Raw genomic sequence first — 18,114 nt, 5'->3', positions numbered from 1 at the left:
ATGGCCCTATATAAACAATGACCAGAACCTTTAAAACCTTTAAAAAATATGGAAAGAAATGTGTACTTAAAGGCAAAGAGACAAGCTGAGGCGGCTTCCATGTCCCTGCTGCTGCTCCTCAAGGGCCAGCAGCATTGTGTGCTCCCAGGCAAGGAGTATTCCAGGGCTGAAAGAGCAAGATGACACACAAAGTCCTAAACCCTCTGATAAGAAAATAAGGAGCCTCAGCAGCTCTTGTTGCTTCAAGCCTATCAGAAAGTTTCAGGCTTTGACACCAAAAGAAAGGGGACATGGGCACACAGCAGGGCTGAGAGGGGATGCGTGGTCATGTCCTCATGGTGTGAAAGCCTGTGAAGGTGGGGGTTGCCTCCTTCCACTGAAAGGGAGCTCTACGAAGTGTTTGGTAGTTGAGAGAGGGGAAAAACCCTGGACAAAATGTCAGATTAGTTCCCATTTGGTAAATTGGAAGAGTGAAACAGTCTTCAAAGGGTAAAGACTGCACATTGCATTTCCTTGAAAGGCAGACAAGAAGCATGCAAAGAGACCACTGCGTTCAAGTCACTTCTGACTCCCAACACTGCACTGTTGGACTTCTGCATTGCCTCCTGCTGATATCTATTCCCAGCTTTAACTCACCTACATCTCAGAGGGGAAATCCTATGAGAATGATGAAAAACCATGTGTGGGCTCTTCCTTATTCCGGAAAAAGCTGGGGTAGGGGAAGCAATCATGGGATAGGCAGCAGCATTCGGCCAGAGACCCTGCATGGCTCAGATCTATCTAGAAACCCTCACCTCACATTTCCTGGCAGTACCTCCCCCCTTCCCAGCACTCTCAGAAAAGGGCAGAACAAAAAGGTAGGAATACTATGAATTTGTAGGGTATTTTGCAGACCTAAATCAAGCAGGTGGTATAGAAAAATGGTGGAATATTTTGCTTACTGGTGTTATCCCTACAAGTCTCCTCTCTACCTCCTTTATTATTTCAAGGACTCCATTTAGGGGAGAGGTGGTTTAGTGCAGTGTTTTTGTAGCCTCAAGAACCAGTGTCAGGTAACTGAGGACTGAACGGCTTGCTGGTTTTGAGCACTCCAACATTAAAGACTGCAAACATTCATTTATCAGTGCTGTTTTGGCTGAAAAATCAAATACTGCAGCACTAACACTTCAGAAACACAAGTCGAGCAGGGTTTTCAGTCACACCAGTGAAACCTGGACAAACCATGGGTAGGTTGAACAGAGAGAGATGGAGACAGGAGGAGACATGTAAGAAAATTACAAGGGAAACTGGCTTTACAAGGTCAAAATAGTGTGAAGGAGCCAGAAAATGAAGACTTTTTTTGTTTTAAAATGTTTTCCCATAGTAAATGACTTTTAGCTATTTATTTAAACACAGGTAGCCTATAAAATTATTTTAAGCAGAGGTAGCATATAAAATTATTTTTTTCCTCTTAAACCAGCACTGTCTCTTTGAATTGAATCAGCTAACTTGTTGCTTGGTGCAGATTTACCCTGTTTAGTATACAGCATGACTTTTAATACATATGAGATGCAAGGATATGTTGCTGTAACAACTTATGGTGCATCTTGATAATGTACTTTTCTGTCTTTGTTTGCCTGCAGGATGAAGTAGCCAGTTACGGCAAACATAAAACCGGTTTTGCTTCTGTTATTGCAGTGAATTTGCCCTGTACGTCTGCAGGTTTGAGACAAATTCTGATAATGAGAGACATTAATGAAACAAACTCATAGCTGAAGATTGATCCAAATGATAGCTAATTTGGCAAATGCAAATTCTAGCATTTACCACCCTCTGCTGGGTATGAAGGAGTAAAACCCTTAGAAGTCCTTTCTGAGCAGGTGTGTAGATGCTGTATAGCATCCATAGGCATGGAAGGATGCTAAGAATTCCTACAATACTCTGAATTTTTAAGCAAAATAGTTATGAATCAGTAATTTTTATTTTCATGAGTACTTTTTAGGTGGACAGCAGTGTGATGTTCTTTCTTGGCCTAGGAGATACCTGAAGATTCTCAGCATTTATACAGTCTCTCCTGTAAAACATCTTATAAGCTTAAAATAGTGTTTTGAATCCCTGCCAATGACTATGGACAATTTCCACTTTCATTTATATCTCTACAAGACCTTAGGAGTCACAGCACTGTGCCAGGTATGAGGTCTGTCAGATTTTAGCCACTGAGAGAGAGCATTTTGTGTAACCTTCCCATTTGGCGATTTTGTCTTAACCCACACAGCTTATTTCTCAGGATTACATGGTTTTTTTCATTCTCTGACACACAGCCAGATTCTTCCTTCCATTCCAGCTCAATGTGTTTAAATTTAAAAACTTATATAGAGAATTTGGCTTTCTTATGAATAATTACCTGAAATAAATGAAGTATAGGAAGCCTGGAGTACATTCACCTTCTCCTTTGTAGCATGTGCCTTGGAAATGTAATAATTCAAGTATATAACTATTTACCTTTCCAGTGTTTTGATGTGATGTTCTTGGTCCAATTATACCTTGTACTACATGCAGTCTGTCTAGGCAAATGTAGAGGCACTATTAGCAACCTGGGGTTAGCCTGGCTTGCACCAAAGCCTATGCTCTGACAGCACCAAAAGAGACCCCAGCCTGTTCTCTCCTCTAAAACCAGGTTGAGGACATATGCATTTGCTGACCCTCTTCAGTAGATGTGGGTCTTACTGACTCCTGAAGACTCTGTTTCTGGTGGCTACAAGCTACTTTGCTGTTCTCGGCATTTTATTTAGTGCCTGTGGCTGGGCAGAAATCATGTATACGCACAGAGCTGCACTTTTACTACTGTCTGGGTATTTTCTTTCATTAAAGTTTCCTTTAACTGCTGTTAAGCATCTGAATATGCAGCGCAATTCCCTTTGGGATGATTTATTTTTTTTTTCTTTGCTAAATTAATGCTAATTATGAGGTCTTCCTGTCAGTTACAGGAGACATTTACATTTGGAAAGCACTGCAGTTTTCCCCATATGATGCTTCTGTGCTGATTAAACAGGTCAGAGTGAAGAGATCCATGCCAGAGAAACACAGATGTATATCAAATGCTGCTGGAGACACGGTACACACAAAGATAGCATCAGAGCTGCAATCACATGGATGACAACCTGAGAGAGGAATCTTTGGAAAGTGACTGTCTCATCATACATCTATAAATTTAGTGAGATGCTGAGTCCAAAACCATAGCCTGCTTCATACATATCCTCTAATTCTGAACTTGGACTGAGAACATGCCATTTCCTAAAATTCCTCTTCCTAATTAAACAGGATTTCCTTACTCCAGAAAGAGCTGGGGTTTAAAACAGAAGCGAAGTGGCTGCCATGTAGTGTCACTGGCTTCCTTGCACCAAGTCCATTGCAGTCCCCTCACTTGCAGCAAATGTCTTGCCACCAGAGAGCACATCAGAGCTAACAGTGGCACTGCTGACTACAGCCGGCTGGAAAAACACCTTCACGCTCTATTGCGCAGCTTTCAGGAATGTGACCTTGCCTAATTAATCGAACTAACTACTTCCTGTAGCCGGGGGTTGGCTTACTGGTTGGTGTTTCATCAACTGTCACCTTAGTGTTTTAAATACAAAAAGACAGATCTTTTAAATCTGTTTTAAAAACTAACAGTAAAATCAGATTTTGTCCTTCAAGCAGCAAACTGTGGTGATTTGGAGGCTACTGTGGTACTTCCAGCTACTACAGCTCTAATACTTGCTCATGCTCTGCCTGCACATGGGCGTGCAAGAGGGGAGAGCCTTGTAAACTGTTCCTACAGCCAGTTCCCAACCCCACCCATCTAACCTACCCGTCCTGGTGACTTTCTTTTGATGCCTTTGTGTCAGCAAGACACTAAGAAATTTTCGTTAAGCATGAGCTTAATAAGACTATGATTTATTTCACGTCTTTCTGGCATTAGGGCATCAGTAATGAGAGCATCCTGGAATCAAATGCCACGCAATCTGTGTAGGACCGTACCCCCCCAGCCTCGCCTCCGTCTTCTTGCGGCGGGGACAGATGCACCCAGCTGTGAGGTCTGGAAGAGGTGGAGCAAGGTGGGGAGAAGAGGAGGAGGAGGAGAAAAGGGGCAGAAGTGTCATTCAGCTTATGCATTTTTCATTAGTCATGAAAGGCTGTGAACCAGGTAGATGAGCTGCAAATAAATACACAATTTATTTGTTCACTTGCATGAGATGTTCCTCCATCTTTAGTTATTTTGTCTTACTTCCAAGGCCACACCATGTATAATCAGCCTGCGGGATCAGGAGATTGGATCCCTAAATCTTTCAAGGGTTCATTTTATGTAGAATTAGAAATTATAGGTGCTGTACAAGGTTAGTAGCGTGTGCTGTCTTAGGCATAAATAAGTCTTTAGAGAAACCAAGATACAATGGGTTATTGTTTTACAATCACTCCCAAAGCATGAAATTTGGTAATTTGCCAAGACCAATGTGGTATGTTCATCAGAAAAATCCAAGAAAAGGGAGAAATAATTCTGGGCTAATATAACTCCAGGGGGGAGGGTATCACTGGTATGTAACAGCAGTACATACTGGAAAGAGTTTCCCTTGCTTGCCCTAGAATAAGCTTCTATAGATCACAGAGAAATACACTTATTTTACAGTACTCATCTCAGGAGCTGCAGACATCAAAGTGCCTGAGAGGTAAGTCTGACTAACTAACAAAACTAGAGTAAGACAAAATTGAATATGAGAAACAGCTGTTAACCCAAAATGATAATTACATTTCTATTCATGAACTCCTCCTTTAGAAGGGACAATTAGGAAAATTATCATTCTGGCTAACTTATCAATGTCCTTCCTTTAATATCTATCATCTTAGTATATGGAATTTTGCAAGGAATTTTGAAGATATAACATTAATAATTCTTCTCGTCCTTCCTGCAAGACATCTACTTGCTTTGTGGCTCTGGGGTGCGTGAGATATGAAGACATACTTAATGTCAGAATGATATGCTATATCCACAGTAACCTGCAGCACTTAAATGACACAGGCATCGTGTAATAGCATGGCTTTTGGGACATTATCAGTACATCTTCTTATTGCCAGAAAATAACAACAGTCCTTGCAGCAAGATGTGGACATTTGATGGTTTTTGAAATTATATTTTTCTTTATACTGAGGTGGAATTAAGAAATGAAGAATAGAGTCAAGAAGTATTTCTGAAGAGCCTGTCAGAAGAAACCATGAAAGCTCTTTGCTGTGGTCCAGAGACCTTTCCTATCTACATACAACCTCAAGTGTGCTGCAACCCCCTTACCAGTGGATTTGGCACATCACTGACCGGTATCAAGGACATTAGAAGAATCAAGGCCAAGGGTGTTGACTTTGGTACTTCTAGCACGAAGAGGGCATAAAGGTAACTACACACAGTCAGCACTGGGTAAAAAATGCTTTGGGCTGATCATAGCATCCTCTGCTTCTTTAGGGTTACGGCTGTCACGCATGATGGTCTCACTTGATTGTAGGCCCCAGTCAAAGAAGAAGTGACATGGTGTCCACAGGGAAACTGAGGCTCCATTGTCCAGTAGTGGTCTGTTGCAGTGATCTGTAGAGCAGCTATTACTGAAATGCAAGTGTTGAGATGTAGTTAAGCAGGAAACTGGCCTGGAGGTCATCAGAGTCTCACCACAAATCAGGTGTAATAGGTTATTATGACCACCTCAAAGTGGTGTACTGGAGTCTGGAATTTATTGTAACACACCAAACCCAAAAGAAAGTTGTTTCCCTGATGAGATTCTTGGCCCTGGATCACTACTGACTGCCAAACCTGTTAAAGGAATGAACAGAAAACCAAAGAGCTTTCCTGCAGCCTCCTTAGACTCTGATTGCTCATTGTGACATTTCAAAGCCAAAATCCCAGCTATCACAGTTTAGCCATTCAGCTATTTCACAGAACACAGCTATCATTAGACTTGCTTTTGAAAGCTAGTGTATTCTGAAAAAGAGACAAACCAATTTTCCTCCTCTTCCAGAGCAACAAAACCACTGTTTCTTCAACTGAAATCTGAGAAATTATAAATAGAGCAGAAACACATACTGTTTGTACACAAAACGAGCCCCCAACCAAAATATCATGAAAAATAACTGAATTGCTAGGAAAATGTAGCTGCTTCTAAATATTTGCAGCTTCTATGCATCAGCAAACACAATAGGGCAGATTCATGGAGAACTTTCTTTCTACACAAAGTAAATGGACAAGTGAAAAATTACTGAGAGGTAGCAATCTTCAGTTGAGTGATGGTCATACACAGACAAGCTCCCTTGGTGCTTGTGGACAGATACTAGCTGGCAGTCAGAGTCTAGAACAGGAGGAGCAGCTAGGAGATGTGCTAAGCTGGGGTTCAGACCTTTTGGAGCTCTGGCCACAACTAGCGTTAAGTGCACCTGTTATGCTGTGTTCCTTTGGAAAAAGAGGTATTAAATTAACATTAGATTCTCTAATACAACATATAAACCATATGAACTTCAGTGTTACAAAACTTCAAAAGCACCACAGATGAAACAGCTTCTTTGGATCAAAGGTTTATTTTTAATGACACAGCACTGGAAAACATAAGTTACAGATGACTTTTTGATACAGGATACATTATATATCTTACTTTAAAAGGATCTGTGAAGGTACGCTGCATAAATACATATAGTGAAAATATATAGTGTTTATTTCTTCTCAGAGATTAGTTCTGTTTCTTTTTTTAAATTTATTCAGCCAATTAAATAAAAAAGTATAGATTAGCATCATAACAGCTCCCCCTCCAGACTATCTCATTGTAACTACTGCAGCTGGAAGAGGAGACTGAGCCATGCCTTCTCAAAGGTTTAGCAGCTTTGAACATGATGTTATTCATCATCTCAGAATGAAAATTTCACATTACAAACACAGATACTGTATCATGTTTTGGCAATGGAGCAGCTAGTTTTGCTTTAGAACAAAACCATTTCCTGTAATGCCAGACAGTGAAAGAGCAATGCATGTAACTGATGATACTACACAGCCAAAGAACTACGATGAAGTCGTGAAAACGCATATATATCCATATGCACTTATATATACACATATAAGTTCTTGTGTGTATATATATTATGCATGTCTAAAAATAACATTGAAAAACGTTGCAGCAGTTAATTATTTTTTTAAACACATGAAACTTATAATAGTTTGACCTCGTTACTACAGGATAACTAATTAAATCTTCTGCAGTGCAACTCAATACAATACACTTAGTGCAGAGAAGTTAAGGTTTTGGTATTGAGGAGGCTAATTTCAGATTTCATGGGAAAGGACCAAATACAGGATCACCACAGCTCTGACAAAGCACAAACAAACCTGTTGCCATGTACATGTGAACAAATAAGGACATTTCTTTTTTATTCGATTTTTTTTCATGTACTGCTTTAGAAATTGCTAGCTTAACTGTTTGCATTCATGCTCATTTTGATATGTTTCAACAAGCTTTGTCTGGCACCAGTCTGTAAACCATTAACAGCTTAAACTACAAAAAGGTGGGCTCCTGTGTTTCAAAGAGGTTAAAAACCTACTGACTGAGCTTCGTACCACATTCGCCTGCCAGAGCGGAGAACTACTCCAGATGGCGTGTGAAGTTCTCTGGGAAAAGTCCCTTATAACTATTTGCATCTCTGTACTGAAGCCACTCGGATTCCTTAATGCCTGTCAACCAGCCAGCCTCCTGCAAGGAAAAACAGAGAGTCTCTTAAACTTCACGTCTCCCCCCTTCCTTGCTATGAGCTTCAGACCTGAAGATGTTTCAGAGTCACATGGCTAAAAGATTTGGTGCTTTGGTTAAAAAGCAGCCTCTGATTTTGCAAAGGCTGTTTTCTCTGTTCTGCCAGACCACAATTTTGTGAGACCAAGTGACTGTGAGCATATTGTACAGCCTTTAGCCTATCTAATGCCTAGCTGAACTCAAAACTGGATAATCAGTCTTCCAGGTCACCCAGTATTAATTACACCAGATCTGCATTTGTGCAAATCTCTGTTGAGACTTTTTCAAAGTTGCCACAATAATATTGGCACACTTGCACAATAAGAACATAGCAGTGGGCCAGAAATATTACACAATAACATAGATGGGGGAAAAAAAATAGTTTTCAATCTGAATTTTTTCCCCTGGGAGTTCTATTCTCTCGTTCATATATCAGCAGGCAGAAGAAATAACAATTCTTGTAATCGCTGAATTACTATCTCTAGAAACTCAAACTTAGTTAATATGCAATTATTTTTCAAAAAAATCCTGGAAACCTAAACCAGAATTTGACATGCAAAATGGCAAACAAATCACCAGCAGTCCATGCAATCAAGAGAGAGATTTCTTATTAGAAAGTGCTGGGTTCTCTTCAGTGTGATCAATTCTACCTAGAATAAAATCAATTCAGTATTTTTAAAAATGATCAACCTATTCTCATCTCACTAACTCAGCAACTCCATGCTTTGTTCCTTTCAGGAACAGGAGCCAGAGTAAAGCCATGACAAACAGAATTTCTAATGCTGCCATATTATTATTGCACAAAGGGTACCCAAGGAGATAGAGTAGCTTGAACAGATCTTCACATACACCACCAAGCCATGATTGCTCAGTGGCTGCATGTGGTGGTGTACTGGCTCTCTGCCCCAAAATAAACATCATTAAAGCAGATACAGCTTATGTATGGCATTGGCTGGGTACATGTAACTGGGGACATGTTTTTGAAGCACATGGAATATCTGAGAGAAAGGAGAGAGGAACTGCAGCTTTCTAGCACAGGCAGCATACACTGTATGAAGGAATGAACAGTTTTACTGGATAATAACTTCAACTCAAGACTAATGGAAAAATTGAAGCCACTGGGTGGGACTGGTTTGCTTCGAATGGGGAACACAGGCTGATGTTATCAGCTATATTAGAATTATGGTTTTAGACAGGTCAATTTTGAAGGAGAATAAAGAATAACAAAGATAAAAAGACTCTATATAAATCAACAAAGTACCTGGCAAAGGACAAAAAGATTAAACTTTATGGCGATGTTAAACATGAAGGGCAAATATGTACTGAGTAATAAAGATACTACCAGAATGGTTTCAGAAACATGAACACATAAAGGTTTATTTTCTCCATCATTGCACACAATTTACTCCAATTAATGCTAATGGAATTTCAATGCACACCACAAGAGAAGAACATATTTCATGGATTCACCAAGTGAAGATTAAGCATATTTAATACATAACGTCCTAAGAAAAACAGACTGAAGACAAGAGAGCAGATTTTGCTATCCTTACAGCAGTGTCCTATTCTGCAAACACTGATAATGGAATCAGTTGAACTGCCCATGAAGTAAGACGCAGCATAATTTGAGTAAGGATAACAGAATCTATCCCTATAAAAACAGCAAAGTGCTCTGCTGAAAAAAAAAAACCTTTTATTCTGAAATAAAAAAAAACAAAACACAAACACAAAAACCAATTACTTGTCTCTTGTATTAAAAGAAAGCTCAGCTGAGATGATGAACACTGGTTATTACCTACCTTTGGACAGCATCACCATCAAAACAATTTCAAATACAGTCCCCAGCACTCATATGTGCTTAGGGCATTAGTATTTAGACCCATTTTAAGAAATACTCTTCATTCAGAGCAGTGCTCTTAGCTACGTCACTAGACGGGATCCAGTCCCCCACCTCTCAACCCCCAAATCAACGGGAGACTTTTCACCAATACTACTGACACTAACAGATGCCTGCGAAGTGGCTGGTGCTAACAGCGTGCAGGATGGTCGTCTTTTTTAAAGCAGTGGCCAAAAATCAATTTACTTCACTGTAATTCAATTTAACACATGGAATAAATTGTTTAAAAATTCACCTGAAATGCACTGTTAAAACAAAATTAGATGTCTTATATGAAATTAAACTGTTGTTTAATTCAGGTTCAGGCTTCCAGAGGGCAGAGGTAGCTGTAGAAGCATGCAGCACACATAGCAGCATCTCCATACATTTTGGCTGTAGGACAGCACAATTTGTGTGAAGTGCCAGTGCTCTCTGTGGGTGAGTTTGTATTATTTCTCCAAATTCACATGTAAGAACTGTGAACATCTAGGGACCATGTAATCAATTCTACTGCAACATTAAGACAAGATGATATATAGCAACATAATGCACAATTTGTAAGTCATCTTCTGTATTAAGTCTTTGTGTACGTGTGTGCCTGTATAAAATCCACCACGAAGTAGCATAAAAAAAGCCCTAGAAAATATGCTGACATTGGATACTGCTAGTAGCATATATCTGGAACTTTAGCTGTAGCCAACTGTGCTACTTAGTCTCAAATGAAACCAAGTACAAAGACAAAATCTTCACGTTTTCTAACAGTAATGACATTTTGAACACACATTCCCATTAACTATAATCTGTGAGAAAAAAGTTGAGAGAAAGAAAAATGTCAACAAAAGAAAGAACTACATGTTTTTACCTGATCAGCTGTGGTCTCAGAAGGAATTACTAGTACAATATCTCCTCGTTTTAAATTCAGCTCATCACTGTTAGCTGCCTCAAAATCATGTAGAACTTCAACCTGAAGAAAATAACACCGAACATATAGACATGATCTAAATGGAGATATTTTCTCAAAAGAATTATCTGTTAAATCTATATTGCAGAAGAAAAAAAAAGAATAATGTGCCTTCTTTATGCAAACATGGCTATAGACAGGTACATTCAAATCATTAATGTTGACATTGATTCATGTCAAAGTTTTGTATTCATATCCTTAGAAGCAGGGACAGAGTTAAGTAAGTCTTCCTGAGGCTACCACAGGAAACCTAAGATCCTTTCCCAAGGTTACAGGATCTCAAGGACAGATGATACTGCAACACCCCACAAATCCTGCCTCTTGGACAAGTCCTGCCACCTTTATTCCTTCTGTGTAAGGAACTTTCTTTCATTCCCCACTATCATTACTAGATCTGAGAGAGGGGTGGCAGGATTTTGCAAGTAAAATTGGGAAAGACTCCCAGGAACGAATATTTCAGACTTTCTCCCGTTCTCTTGTTGTGACCACTGGATATTATTCTTGCTGTAAACGTCCATGGACATTTGAGGGGGACGTACAGCACCCGTTTCAACAGGTGATCAGAGAGGTGAGTAATGGGAACACTACTTAACGCTTGCCCTGGAAAGAGCTCCCATTTACTGGCAGATGGGTATGCCAAAAATATCTGTCTTTCAAAGGGGTGATTATTAAAACATTGGCAGGATCAGCATGTCATTGTGAACAGACCATTTTAACTAAATGGTTCTACCTCCTTAAGAGATATGCTATTCTAATTTTCTCAAAGCACAGCCAGTTCCATGGTAACTCTGCAATAATGAAAGAAAATGGCATCAAGAACCAGATGGCTATATATTCTGCTTCTCCTTATTTATTTCTGACCCAAGAAAGTGTGATGAAAAACAAAAGGTGAACTATGTCAGAATGTCTGAGTCAGAGTTGCATGATACTGCTCAGCTTCACCTTAATGTTATTCTCAAAGTTTGCTGAAAATATTGAGCAATGAGAATAGACCAAGAAGAATGGCATACTTATGGAGTGTTATGGGACTAATTAGTTTGAACTATGCAAATTATAATAGGAAGCATGTAAAGTTCATCCATCCTCAAGGAGCTTTTCTGCTGCTCAGTGATTCTGAAGTGAGAAGCATTATCAGAGGACCTTGTGAACCAGGAAACCCCAGGGGTGCTGCCAGCCAAGGAGAGAATTTCTCTTATGCCTCGTTAAACTTTTCTGTTTGATTACCCTAACAGTTTATAACTATAATATTACTAAAGTCACAGAATGACATCTTGGCTTCATTACTGTGAATTATAGAAGTCCCATGGGTTTCAATAGAACCAGAACTTCCACTACAGATTTTCAGGCCAGAAAAATGCTATTTTCTAATATTCATAGAATCATGGAATGGTTTGGGTTGGAAGGGACCTTAAAGATCAAATACATTGTTAGTATATCAGATATATTGTTAGCATATATCATACAATATTGCTGACTAAGTCTGTGGCAATGCAGTTTTACTCAATATGTTAATTTTCAGTAGTAATTTGGTGAGATGAAAGGGTTCTTGTACTTCAGTGAGTCTTACAGCTACATAGGGATATGCACAGCAACAACCGTGTGCAGAAAATGTATCTTCTCAGACTTCATGTATGAAGCAACAACACAATGTTAAAGTTGTGTTTGTGTGTATTTGTGTGTGCATGTGTCTGGCTGTTAAACTAAGCATCCTTTGGCCTCAAGAAATCATCACACTACCTGTGCAGACAGACACATCCACAGATCTGAAGGGATGTCTTAAAAGAAGAATGAAGCAGCAGACCTTAAAAAGAAAGCCGGGTGGCATCGCAGAAGCTGCGTCTTCTGCTGGAACAGGCTGCTCTTGAGAAGGTGCAGCCTGGATTTCTTTAGCAGGTTTCTGCTCACTTCCAACTTGGGAAGTTTCACTGGGAGAAGTGTCAGCGCCCTGAGTGCCCATCTCTGCTGCGGCATCTTTGGACTCATTCACAATGACGTCATGTTCTTCTCCCTCCCCCTCGTTGTTTGATGCTGGCTCTATTACTACTGAAGGGATGCTGCTGACCTTTTCCTGGGGAAAAAAACAAAAAACCCACAAAAGCACCGCAAGAGTATTTAGTACTTTATTTCAAGCAGGAAAACACAATTGTTTGTTTATTGCACAGGGCATATATGGGAATGGGGATTTCTTTCTTCTCCACAGTGGATTCTTACATTAAGAAAAGAAATAGTACTTGTGCAAGAATGTAAAGGAGTAATCCCTTCCCTGTTTTCTCTGTTCCCCTCAGTCCTCCTTAAGTCTACTTTCCACATTACCACAAATCATTGCATTAAATAATAAAAATGCTCTGCATGTTGTTTGGGTTTTGTTTTCAATGTGCATGGAAATTAACAACCTTTCTCCTCCACCCAGCTCTTAACTTTGGGTGGGTTTGGGTTCAGCCACAAGTTCCAGGAGTCACTGTCCTATATTTCTTTGGGAATTCAAGTCAGCAGGGTAATAATGATACAAAGGTGAAGAAAGAAGGAAACATGACCTTTTTCTTTGACTGATTGAGAGGATGTCTCCTGATTTACAACAATGTAACTGGGAGCAGAGAAAGCAAAAAGACTAAGTAGGTAGCACCTGACCAATAATGAAGCCTAGGATAAAAAGCATTTAATGAAACTTGTTGGAGTATCCAACCTGAAAAGAATATGTTCACAGATCCTCTGCCAGACCATCCTATTCTGGTGCACAGAAGAAATACAATGTGCAATGACAGAGGTGGCAACTGGCTGCCCAGCTGCAGGGTCTGCTCTAGTAGCTGTTCCCTAGCTCCTCAGAGGTTGCAGAAGAAAAGGCAGCAGGCCAGATACAGATACATAACTTGACCACCATGATTTACATAACACAAAGTAATGCTATTGATAGGACATGGTGCCAGGAAACAAGAAAAATCCGTTACTTTCTCTGCCTATTTCTCCAGAAAGCCCTGTTAGGTTATGTGATAAAGCTCATCTCCACAGAGAAGCACAGAGAGGCAATGGCAGGAGGGGGAGCCCAAACAATACCCTGCCCATGCTGCTCCCAGGTCCATCACAGGAGCCATCAGCCCATCAAGTCCCATCTCCACAAGCCCAGGGGAGCACAGGGGCACAAAGGCAGGCACAACCCAAATTAAGGACTCAGAAGAAAGGTGTGGGTCCCTCCAGGGCTATCCCAGGAGAGCTTCAGCCTTGCTACTGGTTGGACCTGGGGGCACAGAGCTTCAGTAGCCTTGCCTTTCTCGGGCTGCTGAATCTGTCCTGATTCCCCTAACACACTCTCCCATGCACCGACATGAGTTACCTGAGACACGTCAGCCTCCTTTTCTTCTCCCTGAGGTTTGTCACCTTCAGCAACACCCTCCTGCTCAGTGGTAGCAGCACCAGCTCCTGCTGTCACAGCGGCACCGTCTTCTGCTGCCGCAGCCCCCTCGTCGACAGGTACCACCTACAAACAACAGGAGGGAGGGACCTTTCAGGATATGAGTTCTGGGTATCTGCTGGAGACACCATGGACCAGCCTCTGCTCTGCGACCTCCCTGGGTGGTGCCAACCCACGGCCTTGCTTTCCTTAGAGTTCCTCTTGATTTGTGGGGCAGAGAAGCACTGGGGGCAAGCTTGTGCAGGGAAGCTGATTAGCAGGTGGGAGACAGACATTTGTGAAACCTCACTAGGCCACCACTTAGCAGAGTCCTCAGGTGTTACTAGTGGACTAACAGTTTGCCAAGGCTCTACTACATTTTCCTTCTCTTGCCTTCGAGCTGTATTGTGGAAGAAATTCACCACAGGTTTCTGCTGAGGAGGAGGAGCTTGCAAGCTGTCCGGGGGTCCACAGGACCCTGCTAGTGGAGTCTGTTCTTGGGAAGAGGCTCCAAGCATTCTCCAGCTACCATCACCTATCTCTAGACCTTGGCTGGCTTCAAAATATTGCCTTAATTACATACTCCTTTCTAACAGAGAGAAATTGGTCTGTATCAGCAGAAGCAAATATATTCTACAGCTAGATAAAGATCAGAAATCTTCAGATTCCGTCAGATATCAGAAAAAAATATAACCGTAAAGATCTATAGCTAGGTCAGCATTAAAAAAAAGAAACATACATAAAAGCCCCTTCAGTCCGGATATGACTGAACCATTTGTGATCAGTCCATGTTGAAAAGTTAATGCATATTTTGTTCCAGTTCTTCAAAGATGGATAGAAAAGCACCTGCCTATAGATCAATGTTGAATCCTTCACCCAGCAGAGACTGTTGTTGTAATTTATATATCACACTAACATTTGTATTGGTATATACTGGTATATGCTTACAGTAGCATATTGGATATATACTTACAGTGGATTAATCTTAAGGGTTGGAAGGTGGAAGGTAAATGACAAAACTCATTCTGTTAATCCAATTGGCTTCAACATGTAATTTTTAATGTACAGCAGATAGCACCAGGATAAAGTAAAAACACCGAAGAAAAATTGTTTTCTAGGTACCAATGTCAAGCTACAATTAGCAGAAATATCTCTGATCTCCAGTTAACAGCCTGATGCTCTTTGTTTCCTCAGTTTGATCTTTCCTCCATGGGAAACCAAGCTAACTCAGCTATATGAACTCAACTTGAACTACCTGCAATTGTTCATGGGCACTCTTGAGGCATTTTTTTTTTTTTTTTAGCAATATCTAATATTCAGCTCTACTCCTATTCACTGCTATTAATTGATGTGCTAAAGAAATTCTTCTGGAGTCCCCAAAGACAGAAAATACTATAGGGTTTGTAGAAATCACTGGAGAAGCTTTAGTTTAAATTGAAAATGCTGCTGATGAAGGATACCCTACCATAAAAACAAGTAACATCAAAAGACATGGACAGATGTTGACATCTTCTCCTGCGACTTGCAAGGCATGCAAGCCTGCCACTCATAGTATTACCAATTTTAGCAGTCTTGACCCAAGAAGATACTCAAATAAATGATAAGTGTAAAAGCCCTGGAAGAGGCTAGTAGGAAAGAGGGTAACAGAGTGCATATCAGATTGATTTTATACCATGCACTTCTAACAGCATGCTGCAGAAATTGATCTTGCTGTCTGTTGATTAGGATCAACACTTCTTTTCTATTTATTGGATTTGTATAGCCCATTTTATTTCACTAAGGAGAAGAATACTAATTTACATGAATCAGCTTCCAAATGTCCTGCAGTGAAAGGGTGACGCTTTCACAGTCTGTAGCCATGAGTCACTGAATGTATACCACAGCTCACACTTGCATAATCATTTGTTACTGTGTCTTAAGAGTACAAAACCAATGCAAACTAGATGATTAAAAAAAGCTTTTACAAAAATGCATGTGAGGTAGCACAGAATGAACGTCACTATCAGCCTAAAATATATTTGATTAGTACAGAAAATAAAAAAAAAAGAGGGAAGCTCATCCCATTGAATTCATACCCAGCTATGGGGAACCACATACTTGCAGATATAGTTACCTGTATTACCTTACTTCATATTGAAAACCAATCCTACAAATCTCTTCTCCATAGGTCATCAATAATATTAGACTGTCTAATAGTATTTCAAATTAGATGTATCTAGCAGTATTATTGAAACACACAGGGGACAAAGAAACGGTCACCCAGTATAATGAGGGCTGTGACAGAAGAACCACTTGACTGTTTTAATTGCAGCAGAAGTGAATGCTTCTTTACCCAAGATGCAGCTGATTCACACAGTTGCACTCTCGACTCTTTAACATTGCTGTAAGCTCAACACAATGCCACAGATTCGGCAGCAGCAAGAACAAGCCCAGGGAAAGCAGAAGGAGGGGTATTGAGCCTGCTGCTGGGGGTCTGCCAGAGGAGCTCCCTGAGCTACTCTGGTTTTCCAGAGCTGAAGATCTCACCCCATGGCTGGATTTAGAAAAGGACTGGGTAATTTTTATGACAATTGATTATAATTGCAGGTAAGCTAGCTAATATATTGCCAAGAAGAACTAATCACCATGCTTTAGGGAATACATCAATTGCTTGCCAAGTCTTGGAAGACTTGTGGGGTAGTACTGAAGAATTTGTTATGCAAGTTACAGTATCAAAGGGATGACCCTCCACTGGAGGCCAGATATCAGCTTAGCAAATAGCTTGACCTCTTATGGCAGCTCTTCTGCATGCAGTAATACTGCTATTTTAAACAGAACGCAGAGTCAAACTCACCAGATAAGAGACCTCAACTTTATAAGGACAAGTGGTATTAGAAAAAAGCGGAAAAGATTTCAAAGACTTAGTCTTGGTGCTCACAGGATAGGGAGGAATTTCTTGCATGTTTCTTCTTGGACCAGACTTTTTAGGAGTGATGAGCCAATGCCAGAGAAGCAATGCAACTCTCTCTTGCACTGTGTCAAAACCAAGCTGGGCTTGATCTACCACTCCTGGCCTGTACCTTCTTGCCAGTGTAATTCCACGGATTTCTATGCGGATGTGGCAGCACTGGTGAGGAGTATCGCACCAGAGTCCCAAACTCGCTTCCATGGATATATCCTTGACTCTAGCAGACCTAATGCTGTTTTACAGCAGGGTAACAAACCCAAGCTTGGACAGCTGGACTTAACGTGTTCTGAAACCAAAGTGAATGGAGACCAGTTCACGATCTTTTTGTATACATTGTGGCACCAAAATGAATAACAACAAAAAGGAGGTTGTGAGCACCTCGAGGTACAATTCCTAAGTGATTAATAACTAGAAGTTACAATCTCTTTCTCAGTCCCTACTTCTGTCCATGCATTTAGTATGTGGCCACTCCTCTTTTGCTGCTCTCTGTGGATGTTTGAACACGTTATAGTTTCACTTTAGTATAGAAGGATTCAGGCTAAGTAGTTTTATCACCTCTGAAGATACATAAACAAAATACAATCATTCGAGTCCACACATGCACAGCTTAAAATATGTCACTGAGCTTTTCAGTTGCTTTGTAATTTGATTTTAACTGTATCTAACTTGATGCAGGATTTGTGCTTTAGCAAAAAAATTTGTAACATGATTATTTTCAAATATCTGTTTTAGTTCAGGGCATATTGTGCTTGGAAAAATAAATGAATAATCAATTATTTTTTTCTTTTTATAAAGGTGTTTGCAGGAAGGCTAGGCAAACAAATTTATGGAAAGTGTAAAAGCTATTGGGAATCTATGCAACATATTTCCAAATGTCAATAGAAACAGCATTATACCTCCTACCATGGAGCTGCTTTGTTTGCTGCCCTGATATTTATCACTCTATACTGCTGCAACAGGCAGTTTCTAAGGCATATCCTGCATTGAATGAGAGGTGCTCTGGTGTTAGAATATATACTGCAGCTATAGGTATATCTGTACAGTGTTAGGACACCACAGCTAGGTCACAGTTGCATTGTATCAGCCTGCATATTGATGACATGCAAATGACAAATACATTTTTTGCCATGATTCTCTTGAAGATATTAAAGCACAACCACACTCTTGAGGCTGTTCGTA

At 40.3% G+C, this 18,114-nt stretch overlaps 1 protein-coding gene across 10 annotated transcripts in view; it reads right to left on the bottom strand.

Annotated features, from left to right (window-relative positions):
- Positions 1-6,551: 6,551 nt before the first annotated feature.
- The window catches only part of AMPH (amphiphysin), a 122,764-nt gene continuing 111,201 nt past the window's right edge, over positions 6,552-18,114 (bottom strand). For all 10 annotated transcript variants that reach the window (XM_052796227.1, XM_052796295.1, XM_052796280.1 and 7 more), the window contains 4 exons: positions 13,932-14,075; positions 12,405-12,671; positions 10,505-10,606; positions 6,552-7,730 (listed from right to left, as the gene is read on the bottom strand). In XM_052796227.1, coding sequence (XP_052652187.1) covers positions 7,623-7,730; positions 10,505-10,606; positions 12,405-12,671; positions 13,932-14,075 — 621 coding nt within the window. In that variant the 3' untranslated portion in view covers positions 6,552-7,622. The remainder of the gene's footprint in view (positions 7,731-10,504; positions 10,607-12,404; positions 12,672-13,931; positions 14,076-18,114) is intronic.

The sequence above is a fragment of the Harpia harpyja genome, chromosome 1, assembly GCF_026419915.1.
Source record: "Harpia harpyja isolate bHarHar1 chromosome 1, bHarHar1 primary haplotype, whole genome shotgun sequence".
In the NCBI taxonomy this organism is placed as follows: Eukaryota; Metazoa; Chordata; class Aves; order Accipitriformes; family Accipitridae; genus Harpia; species Harpia harpyja.
The sequence above is the reverse complement of the archived record's forward strand: the minus strand, read 5'-3'. Positions and strand labels throughout refer to the sequence as shown.